The sequence below is a fragment of the Eschrichtius robustus genome, chromosome X (genome assembly GCF_028021215.1).
Source record: "Eschrichtius robustus isolate mEscRob2 chromosome X, mEscRob2.pri, whole genome shotgun sequence".
Taxonomy (NCBI): domain Eukaryota; kingdom Metazoa; phylum Chordata; class Mammalia; order Artiodactyla; family Eschrichtiidae; genus Eschrichtius; species Eschrichtius robustus.
Window position 1 is genome coordinate 64,929,867 of NC_090845.1, and position 22,370 is coordinate 64,952,236.

At 33.5% G+C, this 22,370-nt stretch overlaps 1 protein-coding gene across 1 annotated transcript in view; it reads left to right on the plus strand.

Annotated features, from left to right (window-relative positions):
- Nucleotides 1-21,984, plus strand: part of CHIC1 (cysteine rich hydrophobic domain 1) — a 36,305-nt gene extending 14,321 nt beyond the window's left edge. The window contains exons 3-6 of the mRNA XM_068533424.1: nucleotides 2,603-2,758; nucleotides 18,916-18,972; nucleotides 19,228-19,287; nucleotides 20,614-21,984. Of these exons, the coding sequence (XP_068389525.1) occupies nucleotides 2,603-2,758; nucleotides 18,916-18,972; nucleotides 19,228-19,287; nucleotides 20,614-20,664 (324 nt within the window). The 3' untranslated portion in view covers nucleotides 20,665-21,984. The remainder of the gene's footprint in view (nucleotides 1-2,602; nucleotides 2,759-18,915; nucleotides 18,973-19,227; nucleotides 19,288-20,613) is intronic.
- Nucleotides 21,985-22,370: the final 386 nt, after the last annotated feature.

Sequence of the window (22,370 nt, forward strand, 5' to 3'; positions counted from 1 at the left end):
TTCAGTTTATTCTTTGAAATTCTAGTAAAAGTTTTCTTTTCAATATGTTTCTGTTATGACTTCAAAAAATTTGAATTCTCATTTTTAGTAACTTGAATGTTTTAGTTTTTAATTTGTCCATAGTAAGAGAGTACAAACTGTGAATATTATGTGTTAAAAGTGGAAAGTATTGGTGGGGAAGAAGGAAAATTGCCACATTTTAGAAATGCTTTTGTTAATTCATTTCCCGAAGCATGTAATGAAAGATAAATCTTATAACAAATTTTATATACCTTGGCATATAATTTACTTCATTCACAGTGTTTTAAACAAAAATCAAATTTTACATTTTGGATTGATTCTTTTCTGACTTTAGCCTCATTCTTTACTTTTTCTCGTCTGTGCTTACACGCTTTTACATAAAAGTTTTAAATACAAATTTTACTTTTTAAACATAAATTTAAATTCTAATTATAAGCATTTAAATTTGTAAATGGACAGATTTAATAATTTTATGAGTTTATATCAAAATTTGCCATATTTAAAAAATGTATTAGTGTTTCTGGATACACAGTTTCAAGAAAATTGATAATAATGTTATATTACAGATTACAGCTAAATATGTAAATATATTTTCCTTATTTTAACTTCCATTTGCTTGCTCAGTGGTTCACTAGGAAAAAAGAAGTTGAATATCACTGTTTGAGAGGTAAATTTTAAGATAGCAACTTGGTACCTTGATTTTTAAAAAGAACGTCTTTTCTCTAAAGAATTGGAAAGCATTAAATTTGCATTCAAAATGTAGCAGTTTATCCTTTTGTTTATAAGAGACTGTGTAGCAAAGCTGTGGAGTATTAAGTTACCTGATCCAAACCTTCAGGTGATACTCCATGCAAAAAAGAGCTTTGCTTTTCTTTCTCCAAATCTAGTCAGATATGATTCACTGACTTCCTTTCTCAAAGCATTCTAGTTAGGAGGTCCTTTCTAAGGTATAATTTCCATTCCCTGTGAGGTATGTAATAGACAAATTATTTATTTCACTTTATAGATGGGAGACTAAAACTCACAAAAATTAAATGAACTTACCTAGGATTTTTTATAACTAATAAGAAACTAGAATCTAGATCTTGACTTGTTGTCTTAATGTGCTTAGCCTGTTGGTGTTTTCTATTTTCAGTTATAAGCCATGGTTCTCTGAATTTATTTTCATATTTACTCCAGATATTTAGTCATTTATTTGGAATTCTTTTCACTCAGTGATTGTCTTTAGGTCATATTGGAGAATGAAATCAGTTTAGTTTCCTCCTGTAAATACAGTTTTGAGCCTTACAATTTCACAACTTGTTAACATATTAGGAAGAAAATCTAATTTATAGGTTAAGCGATTAACATTATTGGGTGGCATGAACAATTCTAATAAAGCTAATATAATTATTTAATGTTTAAATCATGATGGTACTGAATTCTGTGGTCAGGTATCTTTCTAACTTCTGCTAATAGGTATGTATTGTAGTATTGATTCTAAGACATGTTTATTAAAAGACAAAAATGTAATAAATTGATTCCTCTAATACAATTTTTACTTGGAAGAGTTATAAAGCTCTGTATTTTTGATACCAAACATGCTAGTGGGGTTCTTCTTTTACAGCAGCTTATTTTTCCTAACAATTTCATAATTTTTGCTTGCACAACCAGATGGCAGAATTTTTTTCCCATAGATTTTACAGTGTGACGGCTTTCTAAATGAAAGGCAATCATTTTTGTGATCCAGAAATGTGATTTCACTGAAAGCAAACTATTAAAAGTATACCTTTGAATCCTATAACCTTCAAGCAGAGTTTTTGGTATAAATCTAATTATGCCTGTCATGCTCTTGCCTTTGAACTGACTTTGTCATTGTTTACAGAGAGGCACAAGCAGCCACTTCTAGGAATGGAGGTAGTAATTAAAAATATTAAATTTGTATATTTAAGGATCTCGGAACTTCTAAAATTTATAGCAGCTATGAGTCCATTTTATGCTAATATTAAGACTGTTTTTTGAATGTGATCACTCCTCACTGTCTTTTGTTAGTGTAGCTTTTCCCTACAAACAATGGCAAGTGTTAAAATTGTTATCTTGTAAATTTGCCAGGGAGAAAAGGTTTGAGAGTTGCCTTTTTAAAGATAATCCAGAAATATTGCCGAGGTCTAAATTTAATTCTATTTACTTTGGTAGTATTTAGGTTTTATTGTTGTATTATGCTTCTAGTCTTACTCAACCTTTAGTCTGAGTGACTGAAGACTATAAATAATATTGCTTTAATAATGAGAATATTTGTAAGAAAACTGCTTGACAGGTATCCTTTACCACCAATTTTACTGTTGTCACTTTATTGTTGGTAATTTCAAAAGATTGTTTTCGAACATGAGAATAAGTTCTGTAAACATGAAATTATATTGTTTTGCTTTCTAATGTCATCCAGGAGTATGTAATACATATTTATAGGGAAAGATAGGGAGGAAATATATTTAGACGTGTAATTCCTTAAAGTACTTGTAATAAGACAAACATTTTCTTTAGATTTAGAGATAAATAGTAGAAAGCTGCCCACAGACTGTTAAAGATTGCGCCCTTGTTGTAGGTGGCCCCAGAAGAATTTAAGACCAGCATTGGCCGTGTGAATGCATGTTTGAAAAAGGCTCTCCCAGTCAATGTGAAATGGCTGCTGTGTGGTTGTCTCTGCTGCTGTTGCACACTGGGTTGCAGCCTGTGGCCCGTTATTTGTCTCAACAAAAGAGTGAGTAACCATTTTATTGTGTAATAATAATGAGCTAATGTTTATTGAGCACTTGCTTTGTGCCAAGTACTTTACAGAATTTATTAAATTCTCATAACAATGCTGTCCTCATTCTAGATATAAAGAAACTCAGGGTCAGAGAGATTAAGTCATTTGTCCAACCTTTATCAACGCTTTATCGCTTAATATGGGTTCCAATCATTATTTTAAATAAGTGCAAAGTAAGTGGAGTACTTAAGTAAATATAAATGTGACTGGGCTACTTATTCTTTTTATAAAACCTGAAGCTATGATTTAAAGTATTTCCAAGCCACAGGTATATGGGAGAGTTTCTTCTGATCTGAAGAAAGGCAGAAGTGAGAGTAATCTACAAAGTTGGTAGGGGAAATCCTTGTTAGTTTTGAACATGTCGAAATAACATTCTGACATGACATTACCAGTTATGTCATGGATTTAAGACTACTACATTTATCTCGTCTTCTTTAAAATTTTATTTTGATCTTTAGAATGATTTTTTCCCCCAGTGGGAAGATATTTTTAAACTTTTTAATTGAAGCCATTGAGGAAAATTAATTCATTTTACCTACAGTTATTTTCCCTGTACCACATTGATGATTTCATTTAAACTTTTAAATAATAATTAGCCTACTGAACCATATTCAACATCACAGCACCTTGTGGGGGTATACTTAGTGATGCAGTTGTTTCATAAACCAAAAAGATTCCCAACAAGTACTCATTACATTTTCCTCTCCATCTTTCTCTTGCCCTCCTTAATGTCTACTTCAAAAAAACAAATAATAAAATACTGCCACCCCTATAACTTTTTGAATGGAAAATTAGACATTTTATTAATTCTCTTGGTCACTACCAGTAGATCAGAGCTTTATTTTAAATAGAGCTTAGTTTATTGTTTGTCAAAGCATGAACAATGTTCTCAAATGGCTTTCTATAAGTTAAAAAAATGACAGCATAAATTTCTTTCTTTAATTGTCATATCTTTTAAAAGTTACAAATCAATAACTCCTACCCATCCTCATTATTTTTAAAGCCTCAATGTGAATTAATTATGGGATTTTTTTCATTACACAAATATAGCCAATTTCAGTTACTTAAGAAGAGAGGTTTTGGTTTTAATATTATCCAGGATCATTTTTTCTGATGACCTGTTTACGTATTTGCCTCTTTATTAATACCTCCGCCACAAGGCCTGAAATAGAAACAATTTATTCAGTCATGTATTTTACTATGATCACTACTGATATGAAATTAATACTGATGCTGTGATTTCTCCCCATCTCCCACTACTTTGGTTAGGAATTCATATTGAAATTGAGGCATCAGTGTATTCTTAGATCACTAATCTGTCAGTTTTAAAAAGTTTATTTAGTACAGATATGCAAACAGTTGTCCTGTGGGCTAAATCCAGCCCACTCTGTTTTTTAAACATTTAAATCAGTTGCCAACATTTAAAAATTAGAATATTTAAAGCAAAATTTGAAACAGCCAGCGTCTCTTGTAAAATCTAAAGCTCTGACAGTATTGGACCCACATGACTATATTTCAGCAATTGGCCCTTGCTGAGTGGTGGCTCCTTCCTTTAAATAGGACACGTGGTCTCTGGTTCACCATAGAACTACGCAGCGTTTACATTATCTGCCTTGCTCTGTACACTTTATAGTTATGGCCGTTGATTTTGTACATACTATGTTAACACACTAGACAACGAAGCACCAAGCACATGCTGGTAACCTTGTACAAGACACTGTCCTTTCTGGAGCCTCAATTTCCTCACCTATAAAATCCAGATAATGTTAGTTACTTTTATGGTGGTTGTGATGATGAAGAGATTTAAGGCCCCTCACTGCTTTTTTTTGTCCACATGGAGAAATAAAAAATAAAATACAACAATTTAAAAATGGCTCTAGCCATTTCTAACAGGGTATCTAGCTTCATAGAAGTCACGTCTGTGTTTATCCACAAAATAAAACGGAAATAATATGATTAATCTGCCCTGTGTCACAAGGTTGCTGTGTAAATGAATGATTGTAAAATGTTTCCAAGAAAAGAACTTCTTTGTAAACAGTCTGCCTTGTGAACTTTTTTTTTTTTTTTGCCAGTATACATCATGGACATTTTTTTCCAGCAAATTCGTTGAAAGAAAAGAAATACAGACCAGAATGCCCTGAGCTGCTCCTAGTCTCTCTTGGCTCTGGTAGGATTCTAAGCTTACATGACATATGAAATGAAGGTCTTTGTTTACCCATTCTTACATTTACCACTGTGATATTACAGTCAATTTTCAGGCCTAGTCCTGCCACCATCCTTAAATTTGAAATTACTTTTAACATTTATCTTTTTTGCTATAATATTTGCTAAACCGAGAGGGATGTTCGGAGGGAAGGGACTGTTATCTCAGTCTTACAACATGAACATAATGTTGTTTTCCTTATGATTTCTAATTTCATTCCATTGTTATTGGAGAAGATACTTTGTATGGTTTTAATCTTTTTATTTATTGAGGCTTGTTTTGTGGCATAACATATGGCCTATCCTGGAGAATACTCCATGTATACTTGAGAAGAAATTTGTATTATATTGTTATGGGGTGGAGGGTTCTGTATATGTCTCTTAGATCTAGTTGGTTGACAGTGTTGTTCAAGCCCTGCCTTTCTTTACTGCTCTGCAAAGTTGTTCTATCCATTATTGAAAGTGGGGTATTGAAGTCCTAACTATTATTGTAGAAATATCTATTTCTCCCTTCAGATTTGTCAGTTTTTGCTTCATGTATTTTGCAGGTCTGTTGTTATTTGTGTATATATTTATAATTGTCATTTCTTCTTGAAAGATTTATATTTTCATCAATATATATTGTTATGGAATTAATGTTTGTGTTCCCTCAAAAGTCGTATGTTGCAGCCCTCCCCTCTAATATGATGGTATTTGGGGGTGGTTGGTATTTTGGCCTTTGGGAGGTACTTAGGTTTAGATGAAGTCATGAGGGTGGGGTCCTCATGGTGGAATTAGTGCCCTTATAAGAAAAAAATAGAGAGCTTGCTCTCTATCTCTCTACCATGTGAGCAACAAGGAAGTTGTCTATAAGGAACTTATAGACAACTATAAGTTGTTCTTCTATAAGGAAAAGGGCTCCCACCAGAACCCAACCAACCATGCTGACACTCTGATCTAAGACTTCCCATACTCCAGAACTGTTGTTTAAGCCACCTAGGATATGGTCTTTTGTCATAGTAGCCTGAGCATATTAAGACATAATAGTGTCCATCTTTTTCTCTTGTAACATTTTTTTTTACTTAAAATCTATTTTGTCTGATATCATCTATCCCAGCTCTTTTTCTGGTTACCATTTACATGGAAAATCTTTTTCTGACCTCTCACTTTCAACCTACTTGTGTCTTTGAGTCTAAACTGAGTCTCATGTAGACTCATGGATCATATTTTTTTGTTTGTTTGTTTTTTTGTTTTTGTGTTACCATGTTATGTTAAGATTTCTTTTCTTTTTTTTTATTGGGATGTAGTTGTTTTAAAATGTTGTGTTAGTTTCTACTGTATAGCAAAGTGAAGTAGATAGAGTTCCCTGTGCTATACAGCAGGTTCTCATTAGTTATCTATTTTATACATATTAGTGTATATATGTCAATCCCAATCTCCCAGTTCATCCCACCCCCCCTTCCCCCCCTTGGTGTCCATACGTTTGTTCTCTACATCTGTGTCTCTATTTCTGCCTTGCAAACTGGTTCATCTGTACCATTTTTCTAGATTCCACATATATGTGTTAGCATACGGTGTTTGTTTTTCTCTTTCTGACTTACTTCACTCTGTATGACACTCTCTAAGTCCATCCATGTCTCTACAAATGACCCAATTTCATTCCTTTTTATGGCTGAGTAATATTCCATTGTATGCATGTACCACATCTTCTTTACCCGTTCCTCTGTTGATGGACATTTAGGTTGCTTCCATGACCTGGCTATTGTAAATAGTGCTGCAGTGAGCATTGGAGTGCATGTGTCTTTTTGAATTATGGTTTTCTCTGGGTATATGCCCAGTAGTGGGATTGCTGGGTCATATGGTAATTCTATTTTTAGTTTTTTAAGGAACCTCCATATTGTTCTCCATAGTGGCTGTATCAATTTACATTCCCACCAACAGTGCAAGAGGGTTCCCTTTTCTCCACACCCTCTCCAGCATTTATTGTTTGTGGATTTTCTGATGATGGCCATTCTGACTGGTGTGAGGTGATACCTCATTGTAGTTTTGATTTGCATTTCTCTGATAATTAGTGATGTTGAGCATCTTTTCATGTGCCTCTTGGCCATCTGTATGTCTTCTTTGGAGAAATGTCTATTTAGGTCTTCTGCCCATTTTTTGATTGGGTTGTTTGTTTTTTGATATTGAGCTGCATGAGCTGTTTGTATATTTTGGAGATTAATCCTTTGTCCATAGATTGGTTTGCAACTATTTTCTCCCATTCTGAGGGTTGTCTTTTTGTCTTGTTCATGGTTTCCTTTGCTGTGCAAAAGCTTTTAAGTTTCATTAGGTCCCATTTGTTTATTTCTGTTTTTATTTCCATTAATCTAGGAGGTGGGTCAAAAAAGATCTTCCTGTGATTTATGTCAAAGAGTGTTCTTCCTATGTTTTCCTCTAAAGAGTTTTATAGTGTCCGGGTCTTACATTTAGGTCTTTAAATGGATCGTGTTTTTAAACCCATTCTGCAAATCTCTCCCTTTTAATTGAGAGTTTAATCTATTTGCATTTAAAGTGATTGATGATAATATATTAGTTTGCCAGGGCTGCCTTAATTAAGTACCACAAACTAGGTGGTTTAGCCAACAGAAATGTATTTTCTCACAGTTCTAGAGGCTGTAAGTCTGAGGTCAAGGTGTTGGGAAAGTTGATGTTTATTTTCTGAGGCTTCTCCCATTGGCTTGTAGATGGCCGTTTTTCTCCCTGGGTCTTCACCTGGCCTTCCCTCTATACATGTCTGTGTCCTAATCTCTTCTTATTAGGACACCAGTCATACTGGATTAGGGCATACTCTAATCATCTCATTTTAGCTTAATTACCACTTTAAAAACCATATCTCCAAATAAGGTCACATTCTCAGGTACTGGTGGTTGTGACACTTGAATATATGAATTTGGGGAGAATATAATTCAGTCTGTAACAGATAAGGGAGGACTTTTGCCATTTTGTCTTTTGTCATTTCTGATAATGGAGCTGGAAAACAACTCCATTACTTCCCTATTTTATATTTAATTGATTTTTGTAGTGCACCATGTGCCTTCTCATTTCTTTTGTATATATTTTTAGCTATTTTCTTAGTTGTTACCCTTGGGATTATAATTAATATCTTAAACTTGTAACACACTAGTTTGAATTAATAATAGCATTTTAACTTCAGTAATATACAGATTCTGCTCCTGTGCATCTACATGCCTCCCCATATATGTTGTTATCACAAATTACATCTTATATATTGTGTGTCCATTAACATAGATTTATAATTACCATTTTATACATTTGTCTTTTAGATCATATAGGAAGAAAATAGAAGTTCCAAAACAAAAACAGAACAATGTTGGTTTTTATACTTATTTATGCAGTTACTTTTACTAGTGTTCTTTACTTTATCATGTTGCTTGAGTTATTGTCCAGTGTTCTTTCATTTCAGCCTGAAGGACTCTTTTCAGCATTTCTTACAGGCAATTCTAATAGCAGTGAACTCCCTCAGTGCTTACCTGGGAATGTCTTAATTTCTCCTTTTTTGAAAGGATAGTTTTGCCAAGTATAGAAATCTTGGATGACAGGGTTTTTTTTTTCTTTTAGCACTTTAAATATGTCATCCCACTGCTTCTGGACCTCATGGTTGCTGATATGAAATTGGCTGTTAATCCTATTGAGTATCTCTTTGTACATAACGAGTTGCTTCTCTGTTGCGGCTTTCAAGAGTTTTCTTCTTGTTTTTGGCTTTCAAAGGTTTGAATATAGTTTCTCTCAGTATGGGTCTCTTTGAGTTTATCCTACTTGGAATTCATTGAGCTTCTCAGTTTATCTTTTCCTGTGTGTGGACTCAAAATAATACCTGATGTACCTTGGTTTCAGCCTGAAGAACTTCCCATAATATTTCTTATATGGTAGGTCTGCAGGGAATGGATCCTCTCAGTTTTTATCTAAGAGTATCTTCATTTCATCTTTACTTTTTATATATAATATTTTAATTAATAGCCTATTTTTTGAACAATTTTAGGTTTACAGAAAAAAATTGAGAAAAAAAGAGTTCCCATATATCTCCCTCACTCAACCCCCAATTTTCCCTATTATTAACATCTTGCTCTATTGAAGTACAATTGTTAAAACTGATGAGCCAAGATTGACACATTATTATTAACTGAAGTCCTTAGTTTACATTAGAGTTCACTCTTTATGTTGTACATTCTATGGGTTTTGGCAAATATATAATGACATGTATCCATCATGTATACCAATCTATCATCATATATACCAATATACTTTGTATCCTGGAACCTTTCTATAATTGCTTATTAATTCAAGGAGTTCTGTTGATTTTTCAGGATTTTCTACATAGACAGTCATGTCATCTATGAAGTAAGATAATTTTGTTTCTTCTTTCTCAGTATATACACCTTTTATTTTCTTTTTCTTGTCTTATTGCATTATCTAGGACTTCCAGAATGATGTTGAAAAGCAATGGTGAGAGGGAATATCCTTGCCTTGTTCCTGATCTTAGTGGGAAACTTTGAGTTTCTCACCATCAAGTATGATGTTAGCTGTAGGTTTTTTGTAAGATGTTCTTTATCAACTTGAAGAAGTTCCTCTATTCCTAGTTTGCTGAGAGTTTTTATCATGAATGAGTGTTGGATTTTGTCAGATGTTTCTTCTGCATCTATTGATATGATTATGTGATTTTTCTTTTTTAGCCTGTTGATGTGATGGCTTACATATTAATTGATTTTTGAATGATGAACCAGATTTGCATACCTGAGATAAACCCTACTTATTGTAGTATATACATTGTTGTATTTCTTTGCTAGTGTTTTATACAGGTTTTTGCATCTATGTTCACAAGAAATATTGATCTGCAGTTTTCTTTTCATATAATACCTATGTCTGGTTCTGGTATTAGGGTAATACTGGCCTCATAGAATGAATTAGGAAATACTCCCTCTGCTTCTGTTTTCTGGAAGAGATTGTACAGAACTGGTATAATTTCTTCCTTAAATGTTTGAACCCATCTGGTCATGATACTTTCTACTTGGGGAGGTTATTAATTATTGACTCAGTTTCTTTAATAGATATAGGCCTATCCAGATTGTCTATTTCTCCTTGTGTGGGTTTTAGTAGACTGTGTCTTTCACATAATCAGTCCTTTTCATCTAGCTTATCAAATTCATGGGCATAGAGTTGTTAATAATATTCCTGTATTATCCTTTTAATGTCCATGGCATCAGTAGTGATAACCCCTATTTCATTTCTGAAACTTTGTAACATTTTTGTCTCCTATCTTTTTTTCTTAGTTAACCTGGCTAGAGGTGTATTAATTTTACTGATCTTTTCAAAGAACCAGTTATTTATTTTGTTGATTTTCTCTATTGAAGTCCTATTATCAGTTTCATTGATTTTTACTCTAATTTTTATTATTTCTTTTCTTCTTGCATTAGATTTAATTTGCTCTTTTTTTCCCTAAAGTACAAGCATATATGATTGATTTAAGGTATTTCTTCTTTCCTACTATATGCATTCAATGCTACTGCTTTTACTGTATCCCACAAATGTTGATAAGTTTTGCTTTCATTTACATTTAGTTCAAAATATTTTTAAATTTCTCTTGAGATTTCTTCTTGAGCCATGTGTTATTATAGAAGTGTGCTGTTTAATCTCCAGGTGTTTTGGGGATTTCCAACTATCTTTCTGTTGTTGATTTCTGGTTTAATTCCACTGTGGTCTGAGAGCATACATTGTGTGATTTCTGGTCTTTGAAATTTGTTAAGATGTGTTTTACGACCCAGAATGTGGTCTGTCTTGGTATATGTTCCACATCAACTTGAGGATAATCTGTCATTTGCTGTTGTAAGATGAAGTCGTCTGTAGATGTCAGTTATATCCAGTAGATCAGTGGTGCTGTTGAGTTCACCTGTGTCTTTACCAACTTTCTGCCTACTTGATCTATTTCTGATAGAGGGCTGTTGAGGTCGCCAACTATATAGTCAACTCCTCTATTTCTCCTTGAAGTTCTGTCAGTTTTTGCCTCACATAGTTTGATGCTCTTTTGTTAGGCATATACACATTAAGAATTGTTATGTCTTGGAAAATTGACCCTTTATCATTATGTAATACCTCTCTTTATGTCTGATAATTTTCCTTACTCTGAAGTCTGCTTTGTCTAAAATTACTAAAGTGACTCCAGCTTTCCTTTGATTAGTGTTACTATGGTATATCTTTCTCCATTCTTTTACTTTTAGTCTGTGTATGTCTTTATATTTAAAGAGGGTTTTTTGTAGACAGCACATAGTTGTCTTATTTTTTGATCCATTCTGACAATCTGTTTTTTAATTGATGTATTTATACCTTTGATGTTTAAAGTAATTATTGATATAATTTGATTAATATTTACCATGTTTGTTACTGTTTTCTATTCATTACTCTTGTTCTTTGTTCCTATTTTTATCTTCCAGTCTTTTTCTGTCTTCTCTGGTTTTAATTAAGTATTTTTATATGACACCATTTTTTATCTTCCCTTAGTATATCAATAATCCTACTTTTTAATATTTTTAGTGGTTGCCCACTAAAGAGAGTTTGCAATATATATACATATACAACTAATCCAGGTCCACTTTCAAATAACACAATACCACTTCCCAGGTAGAACAATTACGTTATTACAGAGTATTTGCAATTCCTACCCCATCCCTTCCTTATAACATTTTTGCCATTCATATTACTTATCCATAAGCTGTAATCATGGAATACATTATTTTTATTAACAAACTGTTACCTGTTAGATCAGTTGAGAATAGAAGAAATAAAAGATTTTATTTTGCCCTCATTTATTCCTTCTCTAACACTCTTCCTTTATATAGATCCAGGTTTCTTATCTGTAGCATTTTACTTCTTTCTAAAGAACTTATTTTAACATTTCTTGCAAGGTGGGTCTACGGGTGACGAATTCCCTCAATTTTTCATCTAAGAAAGTCTTTATTTCTCCTTCATCTTTGAAGGACAGTTTTGCTGGGTACGGATGGAATTCCAGGTTGGAAGTACTTTTCTTTTAACATTTTAAATATTTCATTCCATTCTTTTCTTGGCTTGCATAGTTTCTAAGGAGATGTCTGATACAACTCTTATCCTTGCTCCTTTATATGTAAGGTATTTTTCCCCTCTGGCTTCTTTCAAGATTTTTCCTTGATCTTCTGCAGTTTGAATATGAGATAACTAGGTGTAGATTTGTGGGTATTTATCCAGTTTTGTATTCTCTGAGCTTTTTCAATCTATGAGTTTGATGCCTTTCATTAATTTGGGGGGGATTCTGTTGTCATTATTGCTTTAAATATTTCCTCAGCTCCTTTCTCCCTTTACCTTCTGATATTTCTATTATGGGTCTATTGCCCCTTTTGTAATTGTCCCATAGTTCTTGGATATTCTGTTCTTTTTTCTTTTTTTTTCTTTTAGTTTTGGAAGTTTCTACTGATATATCTTCAATCTTCATTGATGGTTTCCTCAGCCATGTCCAGTCATTGGTGAGCCCATCAAAGGCATTCTTCATTTCTGTTATGATATTTTGACTTTCTACCATTTCCTTTTGATATTTTTCTTACAGTTTCCATTTCTCTGCTAACATTATCCATCTATTCTTTCATGTTGTCCACTTTTTTCATTAGAGCAAGTAGTATATTTATCATAGTTTATTTATATTCCCAGTCTGATCATTTCTACATCTCTGCCATTTCTGAGTCTGGTTCTGATGCTTGCTCTGCCTTTTCAAACTTTTTTTGTCTTTTAGTATGACTTCTAATTTTTGTTTGAAAACTACACATGATACACTAGTGAAAGGAACTGAGGTAAATAGGCCTCTAAAGTGAGATTTTATTTTCATTTGGCTGTGTTTACTGTTTGCTGTAGCTGTTGGAAATAGAAGGCTAAATGTTCCTTGGTGTCCTTGATTTTGTCTGGCCTATTTTCCTTGGATTTCCCTATAGACTTCTTAGATATCATCTGAGATGCACAGTTCTTTCAGTTGTATTCCTCATATTATAATACAGAAGCCTTATTGATGTAGTGGCAAGGAGCTGGGGGACTAGAAGTGTTGTATAGTATTATGATTAGGCTTAAGGTTTTTATTGAGCCTGTGTTCCTGGGCTGTGCCCTACACAAGTGCTTCTCAATTTTGTTTTGTTTTGTTTTCCCCTTTACATGGGACAGGAAAGCTAGAGGGTGCTAGAATTGTGTATTTCCCTTCTCCAAGATTGGTTGGGCTCTGGTAATACCCCAGTAGGTTAGGCTCTGGTACAATAGTTTCTCTTGAGAGCAGGCTTTGTTAAGAACAGAATGTTCTGGGCATATTTAAACGTGACTCTTCTTCCCTTTCTCCTGCCAGAAGATGAGGAGATTTTTCTGCAGTCACTGTGAGAACCTGATAGGGCTTCTGGTAATAAAAGTCATAAAAGTGTGGGAGTCTCTGCCAAGACTGAGCCCCTTTGGAATTTTGAACTCTCAAACTTGTCCCACTGAGCTTCCAACAGTTCATCAGTTTAAGTTCAGGTATTGCTATCCTAGTCCTAGTTCCCACAAAGTTTTCTTCTCCTGCATTTCTACTCTGGTAAATTGTGCACAAGGTTTCTAGTTTCTCTAGATCCTGATCAACATTCATTATTTTCCATTTTATTGATAATAGCCACCCTAATGAGTGTGAAGTGATATCTCATTGTGGTTTTGATTTGTATTTCTCTAATGACTAGTGGTGTTGAGCATTTTTACATTTGCTTATTGGCCCTTTGTATATTAGGTTAGGGTATTTGTATATTACTTTGCCCATTTTGTAACTAGCTTGTTTGTTTATTGTTGAGTTGTGGGTGTTTTATATATATTCTCGTTACTAATTCCTTATCAGATATGTGATTTGCAAATATTTTCTGCCATCCTCTAGATTTTCTTCACACTCTATTGACAGTGTCATTTGATGCATAAAAGATGTTAATTTTGATGAAGTTCAATTAAACTATTCTCCCCTTTTTGCCTGGGCTTTCAGGGTCATATCTAAGAAATAACTGCAAAATCCAGTGTCATGAAGACTGTCTCCTATGTTTTCTTCTAAGACTTTTATGGTCGTCACTCCTATGTTTAGTTCTTTGATCCATTTTGAGTTAATTTTTGCATATGGCGTACATTTAGGATCCAACTTAATTCTTTTGCATATGGATATCCAGTTTTCCTTGCAGTATTTATTGAAAAGTCCTTTTTCCCCATTGAATGGTTGGTACTCTTGTCAAAAATCTGTTGTGGATATTCGAGGGTTCATCTCTGGGCTCTCTGTTCTATTCCATTGGTCTACATGTCTTTATTTCAGTACTGTATTCTTTTTGGTTATTGTTGCTTTGTAGTAAGTTTTGAAATCAGGAAATGTGAGTCCTTCATATTTGTTTCTCATTTTCAAGATTTTTTTGGTTAATAGGAGTCTCTTGGGATTCCATATGAATTTTAAGATGGATTTTTCTATTTCTGTAGAAAAAGTCACTGGGATTCTGATAAGGATTGCATTGAATCTGTGATCATTTTGGATGATATTGTCATCTTAACAATATTAAGTCTTCCAATCCATGAACACAGGATTCTTTGCATTTATTTAGGTCTTTAATTTCTTGTAGCATCATTTTGTAACTTTATGTGTACAAGTCTTTTGCCTCCTTGCTTAAATTTATTAAGTATTTTATTCTTTTTGAAACTATTGGAAATGTAATTGTTTTCTTAATTTCTCTTTTGAATTGTTTGCTGTTCTTGTATAGAAATGCAACTGAATTTTGCATGTTGATTTCATATCCTGAAATGTTCCTGAATTTGTTCATCAACTCTAACAGGTTTTTTTGTGGATTCTTTAAGGTTTTCTGCACATAAGATAATGTCACCTGCAAAGAGAGATAATTTTACTTCTTCCTTTTTATTTGGATGCCTTTTATTTCTTTTCTTGCTTAATTGCTCTGTCTAGAATTTCCAGTAATATGTTGAATAGAAGTGGCAAGCATGGGCATCATTGCCTTCTTTCTGTCTTAGAGGAAAAGCTTTCAGTCTTTCACCATTTAGTATGATGTTAGCTGTGGATTTTTTTTAACCTAAAACCAGGGAGAGTGGGGTCTGCTAATATTCCCCATCTGTCAAATCAACCCAGAATATATCTGCCCTAGGAAGCTGGGAAGGTAAGAACTGCCACTCAGTTGTCAAACCAACTATAACAGCTCTCCCACGATATAGATGTGTGTCAGAAAGGGGGACTGCACTCTTCATCAACTGTGCTGCCTATTTTGCAGAAGTTGTAGGTAGGGAAATGGGTGCTGCCCTGCTGCCACCACCCACTTGATATAGGCCTTCTGTAACACAGAGCTGTGGAAAATGGGATCTGCCTATTTTCACCATCTGCCAAAACTACCCAGAAGAGCTGTTCCACTCTAGGTATCTGGGAGATATGGGAACTGCCTGACACTCAGCTCCCAAGCTTGCTTAAACAGTTCTTCCACAAGGCAGAGCTGTGGATATGAGTATAGCGCCTAGCTCCAATACCAAGGCTTCCCACTGTTCTTACTTATTTTCAATAGATTTTGTTGAATGAATACTTCTCAATCTGTTGAAAACCCTTTGATCAATCTCTAGAACATTTGAATGATTGTACTTGCTAATACTGACAAATTTTTTTAAAGGAATTCCTTTTTATTTTAATTTATTTATTTATTTATTTATTTATTTATTTATTTATTTATGGCTGTGTTGGGTCTTCGTTTCTGTGCAAGGGCTTTCTGTAGTTGCGGCAAGCGGGGGCCACTCTTCATCGCGGTGCGCGGGCCTCTCACTATCACGGCCTCTCTTGTTGCGGAGCACAAGCTCCAGATGCGCAGGCTCAGTAGTTGTGGCTCACGGGACTAGTTGCTCTGCAGCATGTGGGATCTTCCCTGACCAGGGCTCGAACCCGTGTCCCCTGCATTGGCAGGCAGATTCTCAACCACTGCGCCACCAGGGAAGCCCAATACTGACAAATTTAATAGTTGTCTCTCCAGGGAAGAGACTTCCATAAGGTCCTCACATTGGCATTCTGGATGGGTTCTTACTATCTTGATGGTATCTTTGACACACAAAAACTTTTAATTTGATTAAGTCAAACTTATCTCTTAAAATTTTCTTGCTTGTGCCTTTTACATCATATCTAAGAGGGCTTTGCCTAACTCAAGATTACAGAGGTGTACTCCTGTGCTTTCTTCTAGTTGTTTTAAAGTTTCATTTCTTATGATTCAGTCTTTGATCCATTTTGAGTTAGTTTTTGTGCATGGTGTGAGATAGGGGTCCAAATTTATCATTTTTCTTTTGGATATCCAATTTTCCCATCACCATATGTTGTAAATGCTATTACAAGAGTCTTATAATTCATGAATACATATGGGATATTTTCCATTTATTTACCTCTTCTTTAATTTATTTTAGCAATGACCAGGGATCGAACCCAGACCCCCGGCAGTGGAAGCACAGAGTCCTAACCACTGGACCGCCAAGGAATTCCCTTTAACAGTGTTTTTTAGTTTTCAGTTTAAACATCTTATACTTCTCTTGTTAAATTTATTCCTAAATATTTTATTCTTAAATCTATTGTGAATAGGAATTAGGAGGATGGGATTAACATATAAAAAGAAAAAATCTATTGTGAATGGAATTGATCTTTTACTTTCATTTTCAGATTGTTCCTTGCTTGTATATAGAAATAAAATTTATTTTTATGTGTTGAACCTTGTATTACTTTTCTATCTAGCGTAACAAATTTCCACAAACTTAATGGCTTAAAACAACACCCTTTTATTTCACAGTCAGAAGTCTGGGTACAGTGTGGCTGGCTCAATTGGGTTCTCTTATTAGGATCTCACAAGGCCAAAATCAAGGTGCTGGCAGGGCTGCATTCCTTTCTGGAGATTCTGGGAAAGAATTTACTCCCAAGCTCATTCAGGTTTTGGCAGAAATCATTTCTTCCTTAGACTTTCTATGTGACCTTTCCATCTTAAAGCCAACAATGGTGGTTTGAGTACTTCTTGTGTTTCAAACCCCTCTGACTATTCTTCCATCAGCCAGAAAAAATTCTCTGCTTTTAAGGGCTCATGGGATTACACTGGGTCTGCCAAAATAATCTAAAATAATCTCCCTATTTTAAAGCCAAATGATTAGTAACTTTAATTATATCAGCAATGTCCCTTTTGCAATGTAATGCCTGCAATGTAATGTAATGTAACAATTCACAGGTGTAACTCCTGGAGGAGTTTTTTTGCAATGTAATGTAACATTCACAGGTGTAACTCCAGGAGGTGAAGATCATGGAAGCCAGAATTCTACCTACCACAATCTTGTTTCTTGCAAATTTGCTGAACTTATTTATTAGTTCTAGTAGTGCTTTAGTGGATTCCTTAGAGTTTTCTCTATATAAGATCATGTCGTCTGCAAATGGAGATGGTTTCACTCTTCCTTTTCCAATTTGGATGCCTTTTATTTATTATTTTGTCTAATTTCCCTGGCTATAACATCTAGGACGATGTTGAATAAAAGTAGTGGGAGGAGACATCCTTGTCTTGTTCCTAATCTTAGGAAGAAAATATTTAATCTCTCTCCATTTAGTGTGATGTTAGCTGTAGGTTTTTCATAGATGCCCTTTATTAGGTTGTGGAAGTTCCCTTTTATTCCTAGTTTTTCTTAGGATTTTTATCATGAATGAGTACTGTATTTTGTCCATTGCTTTTTCTAAATTTATGAAGATGATCATGTGGTTTTTGTTCTTTAGTCTATTAATATAATGTATTACATCATTTTGTTTTTGTGTTCCTAGGATAAATTCCACTTGTTCATGATATAATGATTGCTAGTGTTTTGTTGAGAATTTTGCATTTATATTCATAGTATTATTTCTTCTTTTACTGTTTGGTAGAATTCATCATTGAAGCCATCCGGGCCTGGGGTTTTCTTTGTGGAAAGATTTATAACTACTCATTCAATTTCCTTATTTGTTACCCATCTGATTTTGTTTAGAGAGATTGTATCAAGTACAGTGGCCCAGTAGTATACTTTAACTGGCATTGTTGCTGATCTGGCCCACTGTAGATGAGCTGAATACAATTGTCATTGTTAACTTACGTGGTTGAACAGTTAGAATAGTTTCTTATGTTGGTGCTTTGGAAATCATGTCAGATATAGTCTGGTTGTAAATCATTTAACGAGCAGTTTTAAAATTTAACAATGCCTACTAGCCTTTTTTATCAGAAACCTTATAAACCCTTTCTTAAAAATCAAAAATGCCTAACAATCTTTAATTTTAATGTTTTTGAAGATTTTGCAAACTTTTCTTACTCCTTGCAAAATATATGCACTCCAGATGGAGAAACTTGTCCTCTGTCCTCCTGTTTACTACAGTGCTGCTTCTGTTGTTTATATTTTTTCCTCTAAATACAAGTTTTCCTACTGGCTGTTTTTATATTTCTTTTCAGTGGAAATTCTGATATATGTTGGCTTGTTTTATTCAACCTGTAGACATTGACTGACTGCTATTTGCCAGGTGTTGTGCTAAGAGCTCTGATAGGAAAATTTTCTGTGAGTAATCAGATTAGCTTGGCATATTACATGTATATTAAAAAAGTAACCCTGTGGAAAGGTGTATGAAAATCTAGATTTAGGTTCATAAATGGACTACTAGGAGTACTGGTAATGTTTTTATAATAGTCCAGCGAATGGACTCACAACACAGAGTAATTTGTACATATTTCATTTTGAAAAGAAAAACAAGAGGAGAGAATAATGGTATCTTACAAGTAAGCAGAAGAATATAGATACACATAGTTTACAAAGCTCTTCAATTCATCTTGTAACAAAGTCTTGATTCTTTCTCTTAGACCAGAAGATCAATTCAGAAGTTGTTAGAGTGGGAAAATAACAGATTATATCACAAGGTAAGAAAATTTAAGCAAGTAAGTGTCCCATTCATACTTCCATTAATAAATTGAAAAAATGGGAATTTTTCAGGCCACAAAAGCATGGATTCGAGAACTAATACTCAATTTTTAATATATACCCTTTACAAAGTATTTTTAAATGCAATGTTTTGTATCTTATTCCTGGATTGTTGTTTGGTGATTTATTCAAATGTGTAGGTAATAATTAGTATAAATTGCTATCAAAATTCTTAACAAACTTTACTTTCTTAGCTTGCTTTGCACTGGAAGTTGACTAAAAGGAAATGTGAAACTAGCAATATGATGGAGTATGTAAGTATGCAGTTACCTTTAATTACATTTTTTGGATTCCATCCTGAATGTTACATTGTACTATATTTATCATTTGTCAAATCTTCTTTCTACCTTTTTTCTCCTCGGCTTGAACTTTTGTCATTTGGAACATAGAGGTTTCCTTTCACCTTTTTTAGATTTGTAGCCAACATAAAATATCTTGAAAGCTGACAATTATTTCGATCTTAGAAAAATCTTAGCTAGTATGCTCAGATGAAAACATTGCATAACCTTAATCTTCTTTTTAACATAGGTGCAAACCATCGCATATGGTGATGGGCACAGCTGCTGTTGAACAAAATATTTCTAAATGTAATCTTGTCAAAACTTACATAAAATAGGAATTGACTTCTGAATTCTGGATTCCTTTCCCTGGCTTTTTTTTCTTAGCTGATATTTGACTTTCAGTGAAGAAACTATAGATCCTAATTTTTTTTTTTTTTTACCAAAAGCTATGCAATCTTAGTCATAAAGCATAAATCCACATATAACCAATGTGACAAATTCAGCATCATTAACATTCAAAAGAATATGAAATTTATCCAAGCTTTAAATACATTAGTATTTACATGTACAAGCTTTTATATACATATAGTATATATTTAATAATAAACATTCCATTTCTATTTCATAAATAAGGATTATTATGTATCTTTCTCCACTTTGAATAGTTTTGGGCAAAATGTGCAAATGACCACAAATCTAAAATTCTCTATAGGTAAAATCTTATATAAACTGTTGTAAGTTTATATAAATTTATAAACATCTTAAGTTTTTATTATTATATTTCCAAACCTGTTTTAAATTAAAATGTTTTAATCTATTTGAACACTTTATTATTTTTTACAAAAAACTTCTAAAAGATAGTAATACTCAACCGATATTAGCTGCTTTAATTGAAAAATAGAGGGATGTAATATATATAAAGGTATTTCTTCTAATCCATGTAACAAAATTTTAATCCCTTCGACTTTGCTAAAAAAGAAAGGGGGGGGATGGAGGGAAGATGGGAAAGACATTAAAATGTAATAGGGTTTGCTTTTCTGCACCTAAACAGTTACTGTAAATCAGGTGATAAAAGCTATTAGCTATAGTAAGTAATTATGTTTTCCAGTTTAATTGCCAGTCTAATGGTAATTTGTGGTAAGTTCCTTTTGTAACTGTTTTCTATATTTCACTTGCTTTATCGTACAGGATCAAAATATAGGCCTGTGAAAAATGATTATATACTCTCTGGGTTATATATAATATATAGTAAGTGAAAATTATTTTGTCAATATATTCTTGTTTATTTTTATTTTACAGGTAATACTAATAGAATTCTTACCAAAATATCCCATATTCCGACCTGACTGAGGGATTTTATTCAGTCACTTCTGTATTACCTGTCATTTCCTACCCTTAGTGCCTTGTAGATGATTTTGGAATGAAGATGGTCTCCTTTGCTGTGTTCAACTTATTCTTTATAATGGTAGAATATTCTCCTCACACTTTCATTTGTGTTGGTTTAAGAAGAAATTTTGCACATCTTTTTTGTTGTTAAATGAGGCTTGTGTTTTGCACTGTCAATTTTTAAATAAATACACACACACACATACATATATGTATATATATATATTGCCACTAAAAATAAACATCAGTGCTGGTGTTTAAAAATCAAAAACATGTTCTGAGCATGCTGCCTTATAATTTTCATACTCACTGTTTCTAAATATGCATCATTTTTCTAGGCTACTTAATGCTCTGTAATCCCTTACTGGACATACGTAAATAAGCTTTTGGTAGCTTCTAGAAATGGTTTTACTCTTACCTGCTTTTAAAGGACATGTAATTAATAGCACTGGTTTTGTCCTGCACTTTGCTAAATTATCACTTATGTTAGTGGATAAAATATTTAAACTCCTTAAGACTTGTAAATATTGTCTCTTTGTGTAATGTAAAATGTGATATGCCATGGTTTACAGAATGTAATGTTACTCTTAATGTATTGCCAACGATTCTGCATAGATTTTAATATGAATGAAGTTTGCAAGCATCCTTTTGAATGTAGAGACTGTTAACATGCTGTTTTATGGCAAAGCCATAATAAGTATGTTAAAAATTTCAGGTGTGGGCAGGGTTGCCCTTTGTAATGAGTGGATTAAAATTGAAATCATTGTCTGAAATCTGCATTGCACCTGAAACCAAGAACCTTATTTTTTTCCATTTAATTCAGTAAATCCCATTTTGTCCTCTACTCCCACCCCCAAAAGAATTCATTTGACATCTGACAAATTTCATAGCCTCAGTCTCCTCATTTATTTCCCTTTATGTATCCTTTCCTTCATTTGGAAATACACACAATTATGACCTTTAAGGAATGTTTCAAAATTTCAGATGTCTTAGGAGGTGTCTAGACCCCCCATGAAAGCCACTGCTAACCCCTTTCTGGAGTTATGATAATCTACTTTGAGAAAGAGAGAGAGCTAATTGAAAAGCTGTACCTAAAGTGGCTGATTCATAATTGATTAAATACTCTTAATCCTCTTTTTGAGGATCCTTTGTAAACATTTGGATATTATTAATGAGGAAAGATAAGTATTTAGACAAAAGTATTTTAGTTTATAAATTAGCCACACGTTGCCTTTTCATTGGTATGTGCATATTTCTCTATTTCTCTTCACATTATTATGAGAGCACCACACTCTAATTCTTCTAGATTTGAATTTTTAACATAATGAAAGCTTTGCATTGCATTAATTCAACTTCAAATTTGTGCCTGTATATAGGCATTATTTGTAATTCCTAGTGCTAAGAATAAAAGTATCTGGGACTGAATATTTTATTTATCATCTTAGTCTTACTTGCTTTTAGTAAACTTTTTAAGGCAAACATTCATCCCAGTAAAGAGAACAATCATTTCTTCATACAAGGTCAAGCTTTTTAAAGCCACTTTTAAAATTTATGCCTAATTTGAAATCCACAGTCCTAGACCAGTAAAAGAAGAGGGGGGAGAAAAAGATACTATTTGATATGTGACTGTAATTTTTTGCGCAAACACTTTTCCACCTCCCTCTGTAGAA